Consider the following 21,314-nt stretch of genomic DNA (forward strand, 5'->3'; position numbering starts at 1 on the left):
GTTGTGAAAAGCATGGTCAAATCTTTCTTGGTATGTATTCGAGCAATGTTTTACTCAATAAAGTTGATACAAAGGTTTTGAGAATTTCAGCATATAAACATATTTTATTTAGTTAAATAAAATTTGATGAAATGTGGATGGATCTTCCACCTTCAAAACAACAAAGTTGCTTACGGTCGAAAATAGTAATAGGCTATTAGAATATATGCAATATATAAGTAAATTAAGATATTGCAGTTACATATGAAAAGGGGTAAGTAATCACACTCTCTTGCAGTTCTTTGTACAAAATTATCAACTTGAATGTGTCCTTAAGAATGTCAGATTTGTTTGTAAGATTTCAAGAAATAAGCTAAATTAAAAGAAAAATCTTGAGAATTAAAATTAGAGTAACATTAATCTAAGCATATGCCCCCACATAACTTCAATGCAGATGTTAAATGGCTTTATCCTGGTTGCCATGTGCATGGAATTACTGATTTTGAGATTGTCTATTTCATGGTTATGTTTCAAATTTAGCCAGTACTGCTTCTTCATACATTTTGCAGTGCAGTGGCACCATAGACTTTTCTTGTCCTATCTAATTAAACTAATTGTTTTATTTTCTGAAAATAAAACAAAAAGGTTAGGCCTGAAATACTCAGCAGGGAGTATACCTTAAGATGTCTTTGGAGTTTTGTTCCATTGAAAGCGAGTGTCAGAAATGGGTGGGATTGACTCATTAAATTTTCACAGTAATTGGGTGGAAGATGAGAGTAATTAAATGTATCCTGTTTCTGGACAGGTGAAGTAGGGATGAGAGCTTAAATTTAGGAAATATAGTGGACATATTCATATGCCCTGCTAATTTTACCTTGCAATTCTTATTTTTAAGTTCATTGAAAATATCAGAATAATTTTCTGCAATATCACAATTTTGAAGATTGAGGGGAAAAAGCAATAAGAATTGCACTTTTTTTTTTCTTATGTGACTTAGACTTTTATGTAATAGAAAAAATATAGCTTCACATGATGTTTAGAAGTTGTTAGTACATATTGTAGATTATAGTTGGTAATTGATTCAGCGATTTGATTCTCCATTTGGCTGTAATATTGGCATTCCAACCAATCTAGGAACTTCTTGGGTTTCAACGACTCGTGCAGTATACTGTTCACCAAAAACAAGGTTTCGAAGACGAGGAAAGCAGGCATAGATATACGTATTTAAAGGGCCTCGCAGCTTATTTTTCTCAAGCCGAATATAGGTCAGATGGTTTGGATTTGTTATATCAGTTGTAGGACACATCAAAGTAACATTAAGTGCTGCAAAGCAAAAGAAAGACATTATTAGCAATCCGTTGAACTGTGTATGTTCTATTTTTCATTCAAAAGGCATAACACATAGGTGTTACTGCAATGTTTAAGAAAAGATTTAGTTCAAGATAAGCTCACTGTGTTTGAATGGATCAATGTCTATGCTTTTGTTTCTGCTGGAATTACAAATTTGTTGGATTTAACAATCAATAGCTGAGCTCTATTGCTGAAAAAGATCCCATACTTGACCTCTCATAATCCGTGCTAGCTCATGCGCTGGCTCCAGTGCCATAATATTCCTTAGTTTCACATTTAATTAAAAAAAATTAAGTTGTCTTTTTGATATGCTTCAGTCATAGAGTTACATGGCACGGAAACAGACCCGCTTGTCATTACCAATTGATGGGTCTATCTGAGTTAGTCCCATTTTCTTACATTTGACCCATATCCCTCTAAACCTGTCCTATCTGTGTGCTTGTCCAAATGTATTTTACACATTGTCATTGTACACATCTCTGCAGCTTCCTCTGGCAGTCTACCGGCTCTTGTGTAAAAAAGTTGCCCCTCAGGCTCACATTAAATCTTTTCTCTCTCACCTTAAACCTATGCCCTCAAGTTTTAGACATCCATCCCTTGAAAAAAAGGCTGTGACGTCCACCTTATCTGTGCTCCTCATAATTTATATACCTCTTTAGGGTTCTCCTTCAGCCTCATTTGCTTCAGGAAATACAACCCTACCCTATCCACTCTCTTCTGAACGTCAAGCCCTACAACTTCCTTGTGACATTTCTCTACACCTTCTCTAAAACAATTACATTCTTCCTATAGCATGGTGACTAGAACTGCGCACAATATACCAAGTGGGGTATATCTTATACAGCTGTTACATGATGTTCCAACTCCTGTGCCTGACCGATGAAAACATGCATACTATGTGGCTTCTTCACCTCCCTGACTCCCTTCTAGGGAGATGCTAACTGTATTTTGTTGTCTCTGTACTGTACACTGCACAATGACAATAAAGTTTGAATCTGAATCTGTGTTACCATTTGCAGGAAACTGTATTCGTACTCCAAGGTCTCCCTGTTGTACCACATTTACCACACTACCTCCAATTTTGCAGTCATCTACAAACTATTAACCATGAACTACATTCTCATCTAAATCATTAACATACATAACAAATAATCGAGAACAACCACCGATCCCTGCAGCACATCACTGGTCACAGGCCTTCATCAAGATTCTCTGCCAGGGCCCAAGTAAATTTCTTGCTTTCCTTTACTGACAATGTATTTGCACAACTTAGATTGGTCATAGATTTGGTGGATAGATTGGATAATTTGGGTTTAGATTTGGTAGATTTGTCTTCGGAGATTGACTGTCAAGGTTTTCAGATGAACAGTACCTACTGAATTTACTAATGATGGTATCCTGTTAACTGATTTGCCAGATGAACATAATACTAATCAGAATTATTGTAGAATTTTGCCCACAAACATCTGATTAATGATACATATCTTTAGTTTGGAATTTCAACTGTGGAAATATGATAAAATGGGAGAAGGTGATGCAGCTTTTGTATTTTGGAAAATCTGGATAAATTCTAATGATATGGGAAGGGTGCAGGTTTGAACATTGCTTAATATGGATATTTAGTCAGTCAGTCAAAGGTGCTGCTTTCCAACTCAAACCTCCTGCTTAAACTGGGAAGAGAAAGGTCATAAAAAGACAAAAAGATGTGGTTTGATTAGTTTAATCAAGGTAGTTTCATAAAAGGGATGAAAGATCCTTGAATTATGGAAGGATAGCTGAAACTTTTTGCCATTTCGGCAGCATGTGGGAACTTAAGGACACATCATGTAGTCTTTGGGAGCCACATATATGGTAGGTGCCTCAAGCTTTTTAAACAGCAAGTTCTCTAAGCATTAGGTGTGGATCCTCTCCCATTGCATTCCACCAACTACACCATCTTCACAGCCCTCAGTGTTTCTATTTATGAATTTTGTTTTCCTCTCAGCAGTTTGAATATTACCTTGATCTAACATTCACTTATTCCCACTGGTGTGCTTCAACCTCACCACTTAATTTTTTTCTCAGTTGCTGTATGTTCCCCAATAGCAGCTTTCTACAGTTAACTTTTTAAACATTAAACTGATTAATTGACAAGCATGAAATGTAATTAGAAGAATATACCCTGGAATAAAATTTGCAAGACCTGCATGTTCATAAAAACACAATTTTCCCTGCCTGGTAGCCAAAGGAATTGGCATATTTCTCAAAGTCACTTAGAAGGAGGCCATTGGTATTTATGCCAGGTCCTAGAGTAATAATGTAATTGAGTAATATAGCTCTGAAACAGGTCCTTAGGTCCAACTCGTCCATACTGACCAAGATGTGTAGTTCTATTTACCCACATGTGGCACAAATCCCTCAAAATCATTCCTATCCATGTACGTCCAAATGTCTTTAAAAAAAATGTTATTGTACCTGCCTCAACCACTTTCTCTGGCAACTCATTCCAGATATGCACTCACTTAAACCTATGCCCTCTTTGGACTCCTTTTGTGTGGAATTTTGACCTCTACAAGGCCATCCCTAAGGTTCCAATGGTCTAGGCAGGGCATTGTCCAATGTCAATAGTCAAACCTCCCTTTATAACCCAAGCCCTCAAATCCTACCAACATTCTCACAAATCTTCTTTGCGCTTTTTCCAAATTGATAACTTCTTACCTATTGCAGGGTATCGAAAACTATACACAATACACAAGCATGGCCTCATTAATGTCTCACCATTAATTCCATTCCTACACGAATATCTATCTCGTTTGTCTGTTTGCAAAAAAAAAGTAACCTGCAATCCTGGCTTCACAATTCCTACTCTTCAATCCTGTCGCACACCTTCTTCTTTTATCTCTGGTCTTTGTTCCATCCATCTGCCTATCAAAATCCCCCTCACCTTTGTCTAGCTATTACCTGTCACACTTTGTCCTGCCTCTCCTCTCTTTCAGCTTTCTTCCCCAAAACACTCAACCATAATCAGTCTGAAGTGGGCTCCTGACCAGAAACGTCACCTATTCATGTTCTCCAGAGATGCAGCTAACACACTTAGTTACTCCAGCTACACTAAATGTTGGGATTGTACCCAGATTGCTGGAGGTGTGAGGTGGCAGCAGCATTACGGGGGGGGGGGGGCAGTAATTTGTCTGCTCTCTATGTGAAAATGATAGCATACTGCCTTTGACATTTGACTAATGGTATTTTAAGAAACTGTGATAATGTTTTCAGTTATGGTGCTGAAATTAAGACACTATATTTGCTGCCCATTCTTGACAGTGTTGTAAGGGATTGCAAACTGTTGGCAGAAAATTAAGCTGATTATCAAATCCACTGTAATTTGCAGTTATCAAATACATTCCAGCTCAAATTTGTTATGCACCTTTTAATTTTGCCCTATATATTGTTTCCAAATAACTTGTTTTGTCTGTTTCCCAGAAATAACAACGGTTCTTGTACCTGAAATGTTAACTCAGGTTCTCTCTCTAAATAAGCTGTCTGTCCTGCTGAAATTTCTGGCCTTTTCTGTTATCTCCTCCTATGCCTTTTCTCTTGCACGACCCCTTTGAATGGGATTTGGCAGCATTCTCTTGGAAATGAAAGATGCAAGGTGGAAATCTGGAAATCACTTATGTGTCAAGATATCTTGTGTTGATGCATACATTGGCTCATCTCTCCCCCTCTCAAGCAGTCTTTTTCTCTCTCTCAAGCAGTCTTTTCTCTCTCCCTATCTGCATCCTCCTGTCCTATTCTTTTGCTGAACACCTCCTATCCTGGAAATGTGGTATCTATTTTTCAGCCATGGTTCAGTTATTGTGACCAAATCATAATCCCACAAGAATATTTATACTTACAGCTTGGTTGTGGTGAGATTTTACACCTGAATACAAATAAAGTCCATTTATTTCAGAGAAAAACAGAAATAGCTAAGTGTGGGTGTGAAAATCTATGTGATTATATTAACGAACGTGGTAAAATTATGTTTTTCTCTTCACAAATACATATCTGCTGATTACTTACATTACTTTGGTCTAAGGTGTAACTACATCATTTAAAAAAAAAGTATTTCCATTTATAGTGCGGTGCTTTTATGAGATGCAAGTTTCTTTTTGTACGGAAAACTATTCATCAAAACAAGTTAAGGTTAGTACCGCCTCAGTGTGGACATGCAACTCTTTTTTTTTTTTTACATCATAACTATCAGTTAGTGAGAATGTATCATAATAGTGTGCATACTTGTAAAGTCATTATTGTTGAGATACAGATGTTCTAGATTCCTTGAAACGTAGAAGGTTTTAGTGAGTAGGTTGTGACCTAGTTTCAGTTCCATCAGTTTTGAGAGGTTGAACAAACCATATGGAACTTGTTTGAGTTTATTATGTGTCATTCTCAATGAGATGAGATGTGGTGTTTTTCTGAAGTAATTTGCTGGGATAGATGATATGTAGTTGTTTTCAACTGAAAGTTGTAGTAGAGAAGCTGGAAGGTCTCCGGGCATAGATTTGAGTTTATTACTGCACAGGTTTAACTGTAAGAGACTCTTCATTTTTCCAAGATGATTTCCCTTAACTGCACCATCAGGGAGTCTGTTATAGCCAAGATCCAAAATTGTGACATTTATCAGTGAGCGGAAAGTATCCGCAGGTAGTTTAGTAATTAGATTGGAACTGAAATCAATTCTTTCAAGATTATTGGGTAGTGGAGCTGGTACGTCTTTTATTTTGTTGTGTGCCAGATTAAGAATAATCAGATGTTTGAGTTTACCAAAGACACCTTTGGCTATCTTGGAAGACATCAATTTATTACGACTCAAATTAATTTCTTGAAGCAATGTTGCGTTAACAAAGGTATTTTCTGGCACACTTTCTATTTCATTGAACTGAAGGAAAAGATATCTCACATGCGCTGGAATATTGGGAATATTTTTGAGTTTTCGATTATCACAGTACATAGCCAATGGAAATGATGGTATGCACCGACATTCACGGGCACACTCTCTGGGAAATGATCTGTAAAGCTCAAGATCTATGGGCGTACGGATGCGTCGATGATGTTGCGGAGTAGATGGATCATCATTGGTTTCTTTACAAAGAATATTTACACCAAAGAGAAGTATTAAAATTGGCAGCCTTGTGACGAAGGCCATTCTTATGTTGACGATGTTGTTTCTATTGAAATTAAAATGAAGACAAGAGAATGGAGAATGAATTATAAAAGAACAATCAATTAATATGACAACATAATCAGTGGCAATGCGACAATCCTCCATTACAGAAACAGATAACATTAATTCTTAAATGAAATGTCCTCCTGTAACCAGATGGAGCAGTTCAGGAATTACCAAAATAACGAAGGTCAACCTTCCTTTTAGATGCTTTCTGATCACTGAAACATATATTTCTCATTCTGCCTGATTATATAGTATTCAGGCATTATTGATGTATTTTCACTGGAACAAGATGTAAAATTGATGCTTGTGTACAAAGCACTATACCTTCAATACTGAAGGGCATACATGACATTTCTTACTGCTAAAACTCCCAAGTTCGTCACCATATTGATGTTTTAAGTCATTAATTTTATTCTAGGAGCATTGACAGCTCAGATTCATTCTGTCTTATCTAACAAGCTGTTCTTATAATTTCATATTTACTCAATTCAGGACCCTGTCTAATACTCCTTTACCCTATTTTATCAATATACACTAGAAATTGATGGAGAATCAGGATGTACCAATCAAGCACATTCATTTGCATGATAAGCAGTTTTTAGAAAGGAAATAACTAAATTACAGTTTACAACAAACCAATAAGAACGACTGATGCAGATAAGTATGAGGTGGTACATTTTGGCACGTCAAACCAGGGCAGGATTTTACAGTGAAAGGTAGGGCCCTGGGGCCAGAGGGATCTAGAAGTACAGATATACAGTTCCTGGAAAGTGGTGGCACATGTACATACTGTGATAAAGATACATTGGCTTCATTTGTCAGAGTATTCAGAATAGAAATGGGATGTTATGTTACAGTGGTAAAAGATGTAGGTGAAGCCACATTCGGAGTGTTGTGTTTACGCTTCCAAATGATCCCAGGAATGAGTAGGTTAACATATGATGAGCTTTTGACAGCACTGGGCCTGTACTCGCTGGAGTTTAGAAGAATGAGGGGGTACCTCATTGAAACTTACATAATAGTGAAAGGCTTGGATATAGTGGATGTGGGGAGGATGTTTCCACTAGTGGGAGAGTCGAGGACTAGAGGTCATAGACTCAGAATTATAAGACGTTCTTTTAGGAAGGAGATGAAAAGGAATTTATTTATTCAGAGAGTGGTGAATATGTGGAATTCTTTGCCACAGAAGGCTGTGGAGGCTGTCAGTGGATACTTTTAAGGCAGAGACAGATTATTGATTAGTGTGGGTGTCAGAAATAATGGGGAGAAGGCAGGAGAATGTGGTAAGGAGCGAGAGATAGATCAGCCATGATTGAATGGTGGAGTAGATTTGATCGGCCAAATGGCCTAATTGTGTTCCCTTGCGATCTTATGACACGAAGGATATCATTAAGCTAGAAAGAGTGCAGAGAAGATTTACGAGAATGTTGTCAAGATTCAAGGGCCTGAACTAGGGAGAGATTGGGCAAGCTAGGACTTTATTCCTTGGATGTCAGGAGGCTAAAGGGTGATCTTAGAAACATAGAACATAGGTGCAGGAGTAGGCCATTCGGCTCTTCGAGCCTGCACCGCCATTCAATATGATCATGGCTGATCATCCAACTCAGTATCCTGTACCTGCCTTCTCTCCATACCCCCTGATCCCTTTAGCCACAGGGGCCACATCTAACTCCCTCTTAAATATTGCCAATGAACTGGCCTCAACTACTTTCTGTGGCAGAGAATTCCACAGATTCACCACTCTGTGAAAAATGTTTTTCTCATCTCAGTCCTAAAAGACTTCCCCCTTATCCTTAAACTGTGACCCCTTGTTCTGGACTTCCCCAACATTGGGAACATGTCTTATAGATATGTGTAAAATCATGAGGGGAATTGATGAGGTGAATTTACAGAGTCTGTAATCCAGGCTTGGGGAATCAAGAGCCAAAGGACATAGCTTTAAGATGAGAGGAGGGCAAGATTTAACAGAAACCTGAGGGGCATCTTTTTCGTTCAGAAGGTGTTGAATATAGAGAATGAGCTGCCAGGGGAGATAGTTGATGCAGGTACCGTAATAACTTTGAAGAGACACATCATCTATTATGAATAGAAGTCACTTGGATAGGTATATGGATAGGAAAGGTTTAGAGGGATATGGGCCAAATGAGGGAAAAACATAACTAGCTTAGATTGAGGATCTTGGTAAGCCTGACGGGTTGGGGTGAAGGACCTATATCCGTGCTGCATTATTCTATGACTGTACTGTATCAAACCTGCAGCTACCTCGGCTAGGTTTTAAATGTTAATCCTCCAGTGGTAGATATTGCAGCTGTGGTTATTAAACATGGTTTTGTTATAGGAGACAAGCAGTAAGTTACTTTACTGAAAAGGTCATCCAAAGGATATCTTCTTGTACAATTGGTATTACCACAATTAAGTCTGGAATTAATTATGGACAGATTATTTTAAATTTCAGTTTATTTAAACATTTTCTTTTTGTGCAATATCATTCATTATCAGTATCATCATTTTTTCTAATCATGGTCATCATATGGTCATCAGATTTGCTCCTGACAGCCAAATCGCAGCTCTCAGGATATTTATAAAATAGATATTCAGAGCTGTTGAATTCTGAATATGGCATCCTTACACTTCTATCTACTACATCAGTGATCTTAAGCATTTTCCATGAGATCAACTGCATTATCAACAAAGCCTCAACTGAAGCCAATGCAGGACAGTACAACCATAAAAATATGATGACGAAGAGCACTTTCCCAGGCTGCATTTGAAAGTATATATAACGTTTTGGCTCTTACAAATTAGGTCATCCAGACCCTAGCAAAGTACTTTGGAGGATTATTGTGCACTTGCCTCATTGCCAAAGCCTTTTAATGACCATCTGTATTAAACAGATGATGGGAAGTAACTACATGTGCAGCAAGAGTAGATCATTTTGATCATGTGAATGCCATGCACTTTGCAAGTTTCCTGCAGAATGCAAGGTATAATATATATGCTATAGTTCATTGCAACATTATTCAACCTTAATACGGTCTCTAAATTATCAGCACGTCAAATTTAATACAGGAGGAGCAGAAATTTCCTGTCACTGAACGTAAAAAGTTGTTTTTACAAAATCTGTTCCATGGAAACCAACACCGTCCTTTCCCTCTTAAGCGATAGGCAAAGTGAGACAATTTACAATATTTGCCATGTTTGATCCCAAGCTGATAATCCATTTTCATATTGGTGCCATTAGTAAGATCATCTTTTTCATTTCTATGACCATGCCTGCTCTGCCCTACCTCAGCTCATTGCCTGGAACCCATGCCCATGTTCACATATCATTCAACATGTTGACTTCCACTCACTCTTAGTCAGGCTATCCTGGGTCTTCGATTGGTTGATTGATTTAAAGATATAGCATGGAAACAGGTCTTTTGGCCTACCAAGTCCATGTCATCCCCCTATCACCCATTTACACTATTATCCAATTTTTAATCCACTCTCTATATATTTGTGGATATTTACAGGCCAATTAACCTGCAAACCCACATGTCTTTGGGATGTGGGAGGAAACCGGAGCACCCGGAGGAATCCCACATGGGTGCAAACTCCACACAGACAGAACTCAAGCTCCGGATCGAACCAGGGACCCCGGCGTGCGAGGCAGCAGTTGTACCAACTGCGACACTATGCTGCCCTCCCAATAGATCGGCTCATTCAAAATTATACTGTCTGGCTCCTAACTTGCACCAAGATGTGTTTGACCATTGTCCTTATTTGCTCTTAGGCCTACCATGGCTCATAGTAGAGCAATGCTTAGATTTCAAAAATGTCTCTGTATGCTTCTGCAATTCTTCTAAATATCTACATTTTTAAATTCTTGTTTTCAGCCAAAAACAGGGCTTTCTGAAATTAGTTGTACCGATTTAATAAATGCATGATTCCTAAGAGACGTGATAAAACTAAAGTCTTCAATTCCTTTCAAATCTAAGTTAAGAATACATTCTGGTCTTCTGCAGATCAGCAGGGTAGTTTAAAGTACAATGTTCATCAAAGAGCAAAGCACAATTTTGAATACAGATATCAATGTAATCCTGTAATAACAATGAAAAATTGTACAGTATTCTGTGAAATGCCATTTCAATCAGTTGACTAGGACCAGGTTCATCTGATACCAGAGTAACTTCTAATAATGAGACAAATATAACTTTTTTTGTTTGGTGAAAAATTAGATAAGACAATTAAATAAAGAATCAGTTACCTTTTAGGAAGTTGGTAAAGGGCAAAGCACCAGGCAAAATGGTCTTCAAATTGTCTTATGATGTCTTTGATTGTCAGATTTCTTCCGTTATAGCAATCTTGCCTCTGATACAGGTTTGTGTAAATAGACAACACAGAATATTGAGACAAACTCTAGACTGATGGAGATGTTAAACAAATACTCCATTTGTCAAGTCAAGTTTATTGTCATGTGCACAAGTACAGTGAGGTACAGGTACAATGAAAATCTTGCTTAGGTGAAATATTCACTGAGAATAAGAGAATAATAGAATGGAATTTCTATTCTGGCCAACAATAATCCATCATTCATTCTCAAAGTAGTTAGTTGATCATTTATTTCAGCTTTATTTACAAAACTTTGTTCTGGGTGAATTGTGTACCATATTTATTTGTATTATGCAAGGAAAATCTAAAGTTAATTGACGAGAAATGTATCTTAGCTGCTTGAAAATCCAATTAAGAGGATTATAAATTAGATTTTATTTATGGTACTTACCCCTCTAGAACAGCTATTGCCATGTTTGATAATGCAGCACTCAACATTTATTGTATTGTCTTACATCTTATGTGCTAACCTCCAGGAATGGGACTGAAACCTAAATGTCTGACTGGTTTCACACAGTTTTGAGTGAGTAAAATAGCAAATGCTTACATAGAAACATAGACTATAGGTGCAGGAGTAGGCCATTCGGCCCTTCGATTGTGATCATGGCTGATCATCCACAATCAGTACCCCGATCCTGCCTTCTCCCCTTACCCCTTGATTCCGTTAGCCCTGTGAGCTCCATCTAACTTTCTTTTGAATGCATCCAGTGAATAGTCCTCCACTGCCTTCTGAGGCAGAGAATTCCACAAATTCACAACTCTGTTTTTCTCATCTCAGTTCTAAATGTGACACAATATGCAACGTCACACAATAATCCTAAATTCCATTGTGGAGAGTTCTAATTGAAAAGATGTTTAAACAGGGTGGACAACAAACACATTTTTCCTACATCAGCGTTTATGTCACATTTGAGTCCGTCACGTCAACTGGGCCAAAGCTTGTGAATCAGTTATTTTTCACTGGTGGGAATAGGGCATCATTAAGGGAATCCTGTCCTAAGTCTCCTCAGCATGACCTCCATTCCTGGCATGCAAAGTTGTAGAGATAAATTATTCATGATGGACATTCTGTTCAGAATGCTATTGAATTCATGGTTAAGATCCCAATGATATTCAAGGCCCATTGCATCAGGTAGGCAACATAAATATAGGGCCTTGTTAAGTTGGAATTAAATAGAAATGGATGATAAGCTATAATAGATGAGCTACAATAACCCTCCAACAATACTACTTATTTTGTTCTTAATCAAAAACTAAATCTTGATTCCATCAGTTTTGATTCCTGTTCAAGCTGCTCAGCTGGATTCCTGCTCAGCTGTTCAAGATCCTCTTTTTGAAGTTAGTTAGAAATGCTTGTTGATAATGAATCAGAATTTAATAATGGGAAAATGGGTTGGCAAAACTAATGCATAGGATAATGTGTAGTGGCAAGAGTTCTACTGTGGTATGTAAGGTATGTTCAAAACATTTCCTGGTCCGTGAGACCTGTGCAACTGGGGAATTAGTTTTTACTGGAGTTCTCCAAAATGAGGGAGAGTTGGGGTCTGGGGAAAGCAACCTGTAACATTCTGATTGTTGCCCATTAACAAATTTTCAAAAGTGTGCTTGTGATTATGCTTAGTCATAACACTCAACATGCCAAATTGTTCAATTATTTATGGCTATTTGCAATAATTTGACCATACTAAGAATCAAGTCATCTATGAAAATTAACTCAAAATATGTAACTTTCTATATATTTTTTCCTACATCCCACTGTACTTACTGAATTTGATTTTCATTCCTCTGTAGAAAATAGAGAACATTTATTTTACAAAGAGAAAATTGCTAATTGTTTTATTTTTTCGAATGCGAATCTATTATTATATTCTTCCTGAGCTTTGAAAATTCTGTTAGATTTACGCATTCCTATGTAATTTGCTCTTCTAATTTTAAGAATATTAGTTTCTTATCATTTTAATTATTTAATTTTCAAAGAGCTGTTATTAAATTACTATCTTATTTTATTTGAGCTATTTTATTTGTATTTAATAATTGGAGTTAATGACAAATTCTGCGGGCTGACCATAATCCAATGTGTTCTATATGAACTGTTGTTATTTGTGGATTTTAGCATTTTATCATTGTTGGGGAGAAGTGTTTCTTAATGATTAAATCTATCTTGTGTATGGCTAATAACATACTATTTGACAATTGAGGTACATGTAAAATTATGCATTAGAGAATTGAATTAAAGTTTTAGATTTTATATATAGTTTTTATTTTCTTGTTCAGCACAATACTTTGGAAAATAAATTATAGACTTTTCACTTCTTGAATGCTGAAATCTTTACAGAAAGATTTGTAGAAACATTTTTAGTCTCATAATTTACAACATATGATTTTATTCATGAATTGCCATAACTCCCTGACAAACTACTTGAAAACAATCAATCTTGACTAATAATTAAGTTAATTCTGAAGTATTGCTGATAATAGGTGATAACAAAACTCATACATTTACAAATTCCAGTTGAATGAATGCCTAAATTACCAATGCAGAAAAAAACATCCTTCTGGCATGATGCAGGAAATCAGTTTACTTTGATATTAACTGGAGGGAAAAGAAAATGAAACAAACCTTTTTCTCGTCAGATCAAAGCATCAGAAAATACCTTTCTTTGAATTGAAGTACTTGACCATCAAGATACATAATTAAACTGCAGTAACATCTAAATATTTATGCAGAATCAACTGAAGCATTTTCTTGGAGTTTGTGATTCTAAACCATTGTCTGAATGCTTTATTAAAATTATATTACTGCCATGCAATAATTTTTACAGAGCTATTCTCAGGAGCATTCCTAAAATAATTTTTAAAACATAGAAAGTTCACATTGCAATTAAATTTAGAAAAAGAAGCTTTTTCCATTATTTAAACATGCCACAGAATCTTAAATTAAATGGTTTTTTTCATGGAGACACATGCAAAATCCCTTTGAATGGCATGCAGACAGATGAATTATTACAAAAATGGACGATGAAATGAATTGCTATTCTCAGCTTTAGAATAAATCTATTCCTCATACCTGGTAAAATTCTTGGTTGTGGGAAACATTAATCCTGAAATCATTCCCAGACTCTCAGGCAAGATGTTTCACATAACAAAAATTGTGATATGGTTGCAAAAAAAAGAGCTTTAATAATGGTTTTGTTTACTTCGTATATCCTCACCTTAGCAGCAATGCTCAGCTGTTGGTGTCTTCATTGTATAGATTAATCCGGAAACCAAAAGCCATTTGCTCAGTGACTGTAGCTCAGCTTTATGGTTAAATATTTTTGTCAGTTTACGTGCATAAGGAATCTGGAATATTTCCTTTGAGACGACACATAAGGAATTAATCGAGAGCTTAAATGGAACAATGTGGGTTGGGTTTATTCTTGTCTCCAGATATGCCAAGTGTATTTGACTGTTAATTCAATTGAGTTGTTCATGAAGTCCAAAGCAATAACCTTTTCACTGATGTAATTTGATGATCCTTAAACACAGCTCAGGAAAATTTGAAAAAATAAATCTATGCAAGGACCTCTTAGCCATGTTAATGAGAAACTCAGAAAGCACCACAAAGCCGCTCCCAAGCCAGCCATGCATTTCTACTGTTTAGTGTTTTTATTTGGACAGAATGGTAATTTAACAAAAGTGTTGAAAACGGCTTGTGATAGCAGTGTTAACATAGAAAAGTATTCCATGACAATGCATGAGTATAAGACCAGAGAAGAAATTACTAGGATGGGAATGTGGCTCACTTCTAACGTGTGTCTTACAGGAAACCAAGAATATGGGAGTCAGAGTTTAGGGAGGAAGTTCAGATTATGCAGGAAATGAGTGGTGAGGCAAAGGCAGGGGTCTAAATTAAGAAATTGGAGTTAGGAGCAGAGCTTTTGATTAGATGGTGATGGCGATGAGAATGAAGAAGCTGGTTGACATATATGGTGGGAAAATTTAGTTATGATAGTGGACATAATTATTGAAATAGGAATATTATATGAGAATCAAAGATTTGCAGAGTCATAGAAACCAGCCGTTCAGCCCACCACATCTAATGCCTACCACCAAACTCCACCTGTACTAATCGCATTTTCCAGCACATGGCCCACAAACTTCTATGATTTCGTATTCAAATGATCAACTAGCTATTTATTAAATGTTGTATGGACCTCTGCTTCACTATTCTCTCAGTCAATTTGTTCCAGATTCCAACTTGCAAAAAAGATTCCAGCTTGAAAAAAAATCTTCAGAACCCCTGTTCCTTACATTAAATCTCTGCCGTGTTCAAAAAGGAACTGCAGATGCTGGAATAACTGTCTCCGGAGAGAGGAGGAGAACTTCTTCAAAGTAGGGTTTGAAGGGTTTCGGCCCGAAACGTCGCCTATTTCCTTCGCTCCATAGATGCTGCTGCACCCGCTGAGTTTCCCCAGCAATTTTGTGTACCATTAAATCTCTGCCCACAGGTTTGGCACACTTCTGCCAATGAGAAAATTTTCTTGCTGGTTGCTTCAACTTTTGCTCTTTTCATATTACTCATTTCAACAGGAAGGCCCTCGAACCCAGTCACTTCTTGTTAATGATATGCTCCATCCCAAGCAATGTCTTGGTTAGTCTCCTCCGCATTCTCTACATTGCAATTAAATCCTTCCTACAATGTAACTGCAGACAGGTATTATCAATGTTTTATATTCATCCCTGCACTTATATTTTTTTGCTGCAGCTAATCATCTTCTCAAACATAGACACAAAGTGCCAGAGTAACTCAGCAGATCTGGCACCATCTCTGGAAAACATGGGTAGGTGACATTTTGGGTCGGTACACTTCTTCTTCTTCTTCATTTCCTAGTCCTACAAAATATTCCAAATGGAATTTAAACTGGAGGTGGTGTTCTCCAGAGATGCTGGCTGGCCTACTGAGTTATCGCAGCACTTTGTTTTTTGTTTTAAACCAGCATCTGCAGTTCCTTGTATCCCTATCTTCTCAAACTTATCAGGATTGAATTCTGTTTGCAACTGTTCCGTCCATTTTACCATCTCATCTGTATCAGCCAAAGACTACGCTCTTTACTATCAACCACATCCTATTATTGATCCTACCTCCTACATTCACATCTAAATTGAAAACATGTCTAGCAAACTGAAAGGGTTCCAGCAACAGTCTCTGAAGGAAAACATTGGTCACAGTCTTCCAATCACAAAGGCAATCCTTGCCCATCAACCTAGCCCTCCGATTCCTGCATCAATTTGCTTTGGGTCCCATGGTTTCTTGTATGCAAGAGCTTTGGTATTAGTTATCGACTGAAACTATAATTCCATATATGTGCACATAACTCATCTGATGATCGGGATGAACATACTGTCTGATAATCTCCTCTACCTAATCTAGCGGACTTCAGCTGGATTGGATGTGGTAGGCTAGATGTACTCTGGATGGAGAGGTTACCAGACTAACATAGGTGAGCATCAGTCCAAGGTAAAGTTTATCAGTTGTGAGGATTATGGTAGATAGGAGAAATATTGGGATTTTGGGGTAGAGAGGTTGTATGGGGATTCAGCTAATGTTATCCCACTTTTTAAGAATGGCGGGAGAGAGAAAACAGGGAATTATAGACCAGTTAGCCTGACATCGGTGGGGAAGATGCTGGAGTCAATTATAAAAGATGAAATAGCCGCACATTTGGATGGCAGTAACAGGATTGGTCCGAGCCAGCATGGATTTACGAAGGGGAAATCATACTTTACTAACCTTCTGGAATTTTTGAGGATTTAACTAGGAAAATGGACAAGGGAGAGCCAGTGGATGTAGTGTACCTGGACTTTCAGAAAGCATTTGATAAGGTCCCACATAGGAGATTAATGGGCAAAATTAGGGCACATGGTATTGGGGGTAGAGTGCTGACATGGATAGAAAATTGGTTGGCAGACAGGAAACAAAGATTAGGGATTAACGGATCCCTTTCAGAATGGCAGACAGTGACTAGTGGGGTACTTCAAAGCTCGGACCGCAGCTGGGACCGCAGCTATTTACAATATACATCAATGATTTGGATGAAGGGATTCAAAGTAACATTAGCAAATTTGCAGATGACACAAAGCTGGGTGGCAGTGTGAACTGTGAGGAGGATGCTATGAGAATGCAGGTTGGGGGAGTGGGCAGATGCATGGCAGATGAAGTTTAATGTGGATAAATGTGAGGTTATCCACTTTGGTATCAAAAATAGGAAGGCAGATTACTATCTAAATGGCATCAAGTTGGGAAAAGGGGAAGTACAACAGGATCTGGGGGTCCTTGTTCATCAGTCTATGAAAGTAAGCATGCAGGTACAGCAGGCCGTGTTGGCCTTTATAACAAGAGTCAAGTATAGGAGCAAAGAGGTCCTTCTGCAGTTGTACAAGGCCCTAGTGAGACCACACCTGGAGTATTGTGTGCAGTTTTGGTCCCCTAATTTGAGGAAGGACATACTTGCCATTGAGGGAGTACAGCGTAGGTTTACAAGGTTAATTTCCGGGATGGCGGGACTGTCATATGCTGAGAGAATGGAGCGTCTGGGCTTGTACACTCTGGAGTTTAGAAGCATGAGAGGGGATCTTATTGAAACATATAAGATTGGTAAGGGTTTGGATACGCTAGAGGCAGGAATGTTCCCGATGTTGGGGGAGTCCAGAAGCAGGGGCCACAGTTTAAGAATAAGGGGTAAGGAGACGAGGAAACACTTTTTCTCACAGAGTTGTGAGTCTGTGGAATTTGCTGCCTCGGAGGCCGGTTCTCTGGATACTTTCAAGAGAGAGCCAGATAGGGCTCTTAAAGGTAGCGGAGTCAGGGGATATAATTGGGGATGATCAGCCATGATCACATTGAATGGCAGTGCTGGCTCGAAGGGCCGAATGGCCTCCTCCTGCACCTATTGTCTATAGTATATAGTTGGTGAAGGAAGTGCACAGAACGAGAGATGTTTCATGGGTGGAGCGTGCACTGGGGTAAATACTGGTGGGAAGGCAGTTGCAACTAAAGTGGCTTCAGAGTATTTGGCAGAAGGAAGGAAAGTCAGAAGAAGGTGATTTTATTAAATACTTAACCAGCTGCCGCAACTTTTTTGTTGGCTGTTCCAATTTTTCTCAGTGATTATAAAGATGTGTTTAACAGCACTCTGGGCCTTTGGAGAACTTTGTTCAAAACTTGTATTGTTCGTCTGGTTTTAATCAGTGACAACGAGCTCTTAATTATTTTCAGATGTAGAACTGCAACGTGTAAAACAAAATACAGAAAAATAAATCCTTTGTTTTGTGGTTGGGGATTAAGGTGATTATAAAGAAAAGGATAAGCAATAAACTAGGGGGAAGAGGTACTCTGGGACTGATAGAAAGTGGGCTATTATTCTTCAGAATCCAGAATCTCAGTAACCATTCTTCAAATGCAATCTTTAAGAGAAGTCATTATCTCATACCAAGCTTTTCAAAACAAAAAGAATAAGAACGAATAAAAACAATTAGAAGAACAATTCAGACAACTAGATATAGATAATGCTAAAGACCCAACTATGGATAAACATAATAAAATATTAATATTGAAATTTAAACTAAATAAGTTATTATCAGATAAAGTTATAAGACTATTCCAAATTACAAAACAGGAACACTTTGAATTTGGGGATAAACCCCACAAACTTCTGGCACGCCAACTGAAAAAACGGGAAAAAGACCACGCAATTTTAAAGATTAAATCAGATAGAGGGGAATTATTAACACTACCCAATGATATTGAAAAAGCTACTTTCTTAACTACTAAACCAGGTTCGCTTCTTAATAAACAGACACCACACAAACTGTTTGGTAGACCAGATCAAAACTTTACTTAACATCGGCCGATGGAAGGAGGGAGGGAGAACTCCAGTCAAGTGACCATTACAGACACTTGACCGTCCTCCGTTCACCTCACTGAACAACAGAATTACATTGCCTTAAATAGGGTTTTTTTGTCCCCTTAGCACATTTCAGACATTAGTCATGGTCAGAGGTACAGGAAAAGGTTTCCACAGAATGCATCACATCAAAGGCCCTTTGTTTACATAGTACAAGATAACATTGGCCATTTGGTTTACGACATTTTATATTTCTACTTCCCTGGTTCCTTTCTCGTCCTTCATAAACATTGGCTATTTGGATAATGCCATTTTATCTTCACAGAGATCACCCTAGCTCTCTCGCTGCTTTCTCGCTGTCATTTGGTCCCTCATAAACATTGGCCATTTGGTTTATGGCATCTTACTTCAAAGATGTGACTAGCTCTTTCTCTCTGCTTGTCCCTTGGGAGACAATGTTATGGTGTTTATTATCCCACACACTGCAACCTGAGGCAAGCCTAATTTGACACTAAATATAAGCTATAAGCTAGCCCAGAAACCTATTTAATATCTTTTTATATTTTAACTAAAATTCAGCTTCATCAATATCAATAAAAGATTTGCTCAATTTTACCAGAATTTATACACATCCAAAACGCTAACAGACAATAATAAAGTTTCAGAGTTCCTGGACAATTGTAATCTTCCAAAACTAGAATTGAAGGAACAAGAGGAACTGGGAGCACAAATTACATCTAAGGAAATAGAAGACACAATAAACACACTAAAGAATGGAAAAACACCAGGACCAGATGGATTCATTAATGAATTTTATAAAAGTTTTTACGACATAGTTACACCACGTCTACAGAAAATGTATACATATGCTTTTAAAGAACAAATCCTACCTGAAACACTAGCAGAATCAACGATTACATTAATACTTTAAAAAGATAAAGACATAGAAGAACCAGGTTCATACTGAGCTATTGCATTGTTAAATACGGATCAAAAAATATTAGCGAAAACACTAGCTAGAAGACTAAGTAAATATGTTAGTAAATTAATAAACGCGGATCAAACGGGATTTATACCCAAGAGACACTCATTTAATAACCTGAGACGTCTGCTTAACATAATGCATTCACACAAACCTCAAGAATAAGAGTTATCAATCATTACATTGGACGCAGAAAAAGCATTTGATCAAGTAGTATGGGATTATATGATTAAAGTATTGCAAAAATTTCAAATGGGAGAGAACCATCGCATGGATAAAATTATTATATAACAAACCTACGGCTAGAATATTAACTAATAATATACTATCTACGAAATTCCAATTATCAAGGGGCAATAGACAAGGATGTTCATTATCACCGCTGTTATTTGCCCTGGTAATTGAACCTTTAGCTGAAATAATCAGAACACACCTTATAATACAAAATATTCAAATAACATAATATCTTTATATGCAAATGATGTACTACTGTACATCACAAAACCCCAAATTAGTATACCAAATATACTAAATCTAATTGAGGACTTTGGATCTTTCTCAGGATACAGAATAAACTGGAACAAAAGTGAAATTATGTCGATAAAACCGAAAGACTCAACACATCTCTTAAAATTCCCCTTTAAAATAGCCACAGAAAAATTTAAATATTTGGGAATTGAAATTACTAGAAATTATCATGCTATGTTTAATGCCATTTATAGTCCCTTACTTAAGAAACTAAATACTCTAATCAAATTCTGGAAAACGCTCCCGATTTCTTTAATAGGTCGAATAAATGCTATAAAAATGATATTTCTACCACAAATCCTATCCAAAAAAGTTTTTCAAAAAACTGGACTCAGACATTACAAATTTTATATGGGACTATAAATCCCACAGAATACAAAGAACACATCTGAGCAAACCCAAAGAGCTGGGTGGTCTAGCACTCCCTAACTTTATGTACTATAATTGGGCAGTAAATATTAAAAATATGATTCACCTGCTGGACAACTCTGCCCAGCAGATAGACTGGATTGTAATGGAGAGAGAGGACTGCTCTCTGTGCAATATAGGAGCGACTCTTCTCTCACCAATGAATCTGAATAACAAAAATTACAATAAAACCCAATTATACATAGCACAATTAGAACTTGGAAACAAATAAAACAGAATCTAAAATTAAGAAATCTATCTCTTTTATCGGCAATAGTCAATAATCCGTCGTTTAAACCTTCTACTATAGATAAATTATTTACACAATGGGAAAGAATAGTAAGATTAAACGAGAACTTACCAGTTTGAAGTTTGATCTTTATTTTATGAGGAGGAACGTTGAGGGAATACGTGAAGAAGGACGCATGCGTGTCATTCTTCAAAGCAGCGGTGTGAAATCACAGATAACTGTAATGACTAAACATAGTAAGATTAGAGAAGAGATACCAGTTGAGTATATGATCAAGGGTGGGAGCGGAGGGCACGTATTCCCTCAACGTTCCTCCTCATAAAATAAAGATCAAACTTCAAACTAGTAAGTTCTCGTTTAATCTTA

At 37.3% G+C, this 21,314-nt stretch overlaps 2 protein-coding genes across 5 annotated transcripts in view; one reads left to right on the forward strand and one right to left on the reverse strand.

Annotated features, from left to right (window-relative positions):
• Window positions 1-21,314, forward strand: part of LOC116983484 (centromere protein P) — a 299,674-nt gene that overhangs the window by 105,717 nt on the left and 172,643 nt on the right. The gene's annotated exons all lie outside the window — the stretch shown is intronic.
• Window positions 76-14,307, reverse strand: omd (osteomodulin). 4 transcript variants are annotated; one of them, XM_033037272.1, is made up of 4 exons: window positions 14,107-14,307; window positions 10,773-10,873; window positions 5,587-6,520; window positions 76-1,302 (listed from the first exon to the last, which is right to left on the reverse strand). In XM_033037272.1, exons 3-4 carry the CDS (start codon window positions 6,494-6,496, stop codon window positions 1,061-1,063), a joined length of 1,152 nt encoding a protein of 383 aa, XP_032893163.1. In that variant the 5' UTR covers window positions 6,497-6,520; window positions 10,773-10,873; window positions 14,107-14,307; the 3' UTR covers window positions 76-1,060. The 4 variants fall into 4 exon arrangements, with proteins under 4 accessions (XP_032893163.1, XP_032893162.1, XP_032893164.1 ...); XM_033037271.1 differs by having other exon boundaries at window positions 5,587-6,518; window positions 10,770-10,873; XM_033037273.1 differs by lacking the exon at window positions 14,107-14,307 and adding an exon at window positions 13,962-14,096 and having other exon boundaries at window positions 5,587-6,518; window positions 10,770-10,873.

The sequence above is a fragment of the Amblyraja radiata genome, chromosome 18 (assembly GCF_010909765.2).
Source record: "Amblyraja radiata isolate CabotCenter1 chromosome 18, sAmbRad1.1.pri, whole genome shotgun sequence".
Classification (NCBI taxonomy): domain Eukaryota; kingdom Metazoa; phylum Chordata; class Chondrichthyes; order Rajiformes; family Rajidae; genus Amblyraja; species Amblyraja radiata.

Coding starts and splice junctions, on each gene's coding strand:
- omd (XM_033037274.1), bottom strand. CDS start 6,496: ATGGCCTTCGTCACAAGGCTGCCAATTTTAATACTTCTCTTTGGTGTA. Junction 1,303..5,586: donor CAACAATAATGACTTTACAA/GTATGCACACTA, acceptor TTTGCTTTGCAG/CACTTAATGTTACTTTGATG.